The sequence below is a fragment of the Entamoeba invadens genome, assembly GCF_000330505.1.
Source record: "Entamoeba invadens IP1 unplaced genomic scaffold scaff_1105074726471, whole genome shotgun sequence".
Lineage (NCBI taxonomy): Eukaryota > Evosea > Mastigamoebida > Endamoebidae > Entamoeba > Entamoeba invadens.
In genome coordinates this window covers 66560-69605 of record NW_004440438.1, presented here as the reverse complement: position 1 = coordinate 69605, position 3046 = coordinate 66560, and the positions used below count along the sequence as shown (strand labels likewise).

Sequence of the window (3046 nt, the reverse complement as noted above, 5' to 3'; positions counted from 1 at the left end):
TAATATCAACAATTTAAATTTTTAAGACTCAAGAAGTCCTATATATTAAACAATTTAAACTAAATTTCATATGGCATTTCTCCAAAATATCAAATGTTTGTGTGATTGTGGTAACACTTTGATGGACGCTTATGATAAGTGTTCAAAATTGTGTTCTGTTTGTGGATGTGATGAATACCTTGAAAAAATGAAAAAAGAAAAAGAAGAACACAAGTCCGAAGAGAAAAACACAGACAAAGACCCACTTTTAGGCTCCCCAGAAGTTCAACAACAAATGTTACAAAATCAAATGCTTTATCAAAACCAAATTCCTTCACCTAATACTTACTCACAATATAATAATTTGCCAACACAACAAATGAACACTCCAATGGCTTATCCACCTTATGATCAACAATTGGACCAAATGCAATATCAACAACAATGTTTGATGCAACAAATGAATTACCAACAAAGTGTTGGCTTAATGCCCACCTCTCAGAGCCAACAAGTACAACAAGAACAGGCTGTTCAAGAATTGGTCGCTTCTCATGATAAAACAATCAATCAAGAAATTCCAACACCAACACAATAATTCAAAAAAGTAAATAAAAGTTAAAAATTTGATGTTTCATATTAATTATTATATTTATAAACATTAAAATATATTTAAATTATTAAAACATTTCAATAATGAATAATATATATAGTATGTGTTTATTATTCAACATATATTAATACAAACTTATTAAAATAAAATATAATACAGTTCGACAATTAACATAACTATTTGTCGTTATATTAATTGTCAAACAAGTCTATTTGTTTCACAATTAAACAATCATGTTGATGTACGACGATTATTTTTTGTTCTCGAATCTGTACCTTTTGTTGAATTTAAACTAAATTAATACTTAAAATTAAAATTAAATATTGAAACAAATATTTAAAAAAATCACTCATTAATGACAAATAGAAGCCTTTGATTGTAATGATAATCTGTAAAGTAAATTGTATCTTGATATAAACATGAATTAATACAATTTGTTAATATTTTGTGTAAATATCAAAATATTAATTAAAACAATTTAATGATTGTATAGTAAAAATATACAATTATATACTAGTTAATATTGGTAAGAATTAAATAAATTATATATATAAAATGACTTTTAAATGAATAAAACATTATATACAGAATAGTTCGATATTTAATATTTTTATAATATATTAAACAATTTAATTTTTTTGTTTAATTTATTCAAACAGAAAGTAGTAGAACAATTAAAAAAACTTGATATTAAAAATCTACAATTAAATATATTTAATGGATAGCATTCGCAAAATTATTACTTTTGTGACTGCCCCGATCAAAAATTTCTTTTCAAATTTTTTTCCAAAAGATTTTCCAAAGCGGAAATTGTTTCCCTTACTTTTAATGTTAATTATTGAAGCCGTTTCACAGACTATAATCAATTCGTACATCGGTTACTTGATAGTCGACATGGGGATGGTGACATCTACAAATCAAGCTGGACGATATAGTGGCTGGCTGATATCATCATTTTCTATTGCGCAGTTTCTGAGTGCCTTTCTGATTGGTGCGATGTCGGACAATTTTGGGCGTCGTCCTATTTTATTAATTGGGACTTTTGGTATTGCCCTCTGTAACATATTATTTGGGTTTTCGACGAATTATTATTACGCCATTTGTGTTCGTTTGATGTGTGGATTTCTGAATGGCAATGTTGGTGTTATCAAGACGTATATGGGCGAGTTAACCACCGACTCCAATCGCGTTCAGACGTTCAGTTTTGTTGGACTGTGTTGGTCTTTTGGTGCTGTCTTTGGCAATTTCCTTGGTGGTGTTTTATATAACCCCGTCCGCTTATATCCAACACTCTTTCAATCAGCAAAGGTATTCAAAATGTTCCCCGCCCTTCTTCCTCAGCTTTTTGTGTCTGTTTTAGGTTTTTTCAGTTATGTGATGGCCTATTTTTATTTACTCGAAAACACGAAAAACTCTTCGAATGAAACTGAGAATATAAAAACAGCTCAAAACAAGTGCAAAAAGTTTGGCGAGTCTTTTAAAAAGACTTTCACAGGGATGTCCCACTTCTTCATTAAAGAAAATTTGTGGAGCTTATGTGCTTCACTGGAATATGCGTGTTTGGCATTTTTAAATACAACGTTTATTACTATATATCCACTCTTAATGATAGCTTCAGTCGGTCATGGGGGGCTTGGACAGACGACAGAAGGTGTTGGCTACTTTGCGGCAATCTCATCTTTAGGAGGGTTCTTCACACTTCTTTTTCTATATAAACCATTAGTGAACTATTTAGGACTTCGATATACTTTTATTCTCTCAAGTGTTATTACTGCGCTATTTTATGGCATTTTCCCTTCACTAGAAGGCGTGAATGGGTCTTCGAAAATGGTTCAATGGAGTGTTTTTGGAGTGTATGCGTTTGTGTGGAATGTGTGTTCCCAAAATTGTTTTAGTTCAATTTCAGTGTTAATTGTGAATGGAACAACAAATCAATATATGGGAGCCGCAAATGGAGTCGCACAAACGTTCGGATCACTCACTCGTGTCGTTGGACCAATTTGCGTCTCACCATTTTTATCATGGTGCTTAAATAACGGACTAAAATACCCTTTAAATCAATATATGCCTTTTTACTTAATGATGATATTGGGAATTACTACGTCCGTGTTAGTATTTGCTTTTCCATTGAAAGTTGATTTTGTGAAGAAAGAAAAAATTGGTGCTGATGTTAAAGAAGAGAAAAAGAATAATCACAAATATAAAATTTTGAAGGAAAAAGAAGACAAAGAGGGCGATTTGGAAATTGAAATGAATCAAGTCAACGAATTGGAAGGGGAATTTTGTGCGAGTATAACTGATAAAATGGATTTCAAATGAAGTTAATAAAATATCATTTTATATTTCAAATTTATAAATGTTATGATATTTTATTATATAATAGATGTTACTAAAATAATTAAAGTTATCAAAATAAAGATAATTTATTGGATGTATAATAACATTATTTTTATTAGA

General features: G+C 29.9%; 2 protein-coding genes across 2 annotated transcripts; both read left to right on the top strand.

Annotated features, from left to right (window-relative positions):
- Positions 1–70: 70 nt before the first annotated feature.
- EIN_280490 (hypothetical protein) lies at positions 71–574 on the top strand (the record flags this gene model as incomplete). Its single annotated transcript, XM_004257725.1, has 1 exon — positions 71–574. One exon carries the CDS (start codon positions 71–73, stop codon positions 572–574), a length of 504 nt encoding a protein of 167 aa, XP_004257773.1.
- Positions 575–1306: 732 nt separating this feature from the next.
- Positions 1307–2908, top strand: EIN_280480 (hypothetical protein; the record flags this gene model as incomplete). Its single annotated transcript, XM_004257724.1, has 1 exon — positions 1307–2908. The coding sequence occupies one exon, from the start codon at positions 1307–1309 to the stop codon at positions 2906–2908; it is 1602 nt and encodes a 533-aa protein (XP_004257772.1).
- Between the last annotated feature and the right edge of the window lie 138 nt (positions 2909–3046).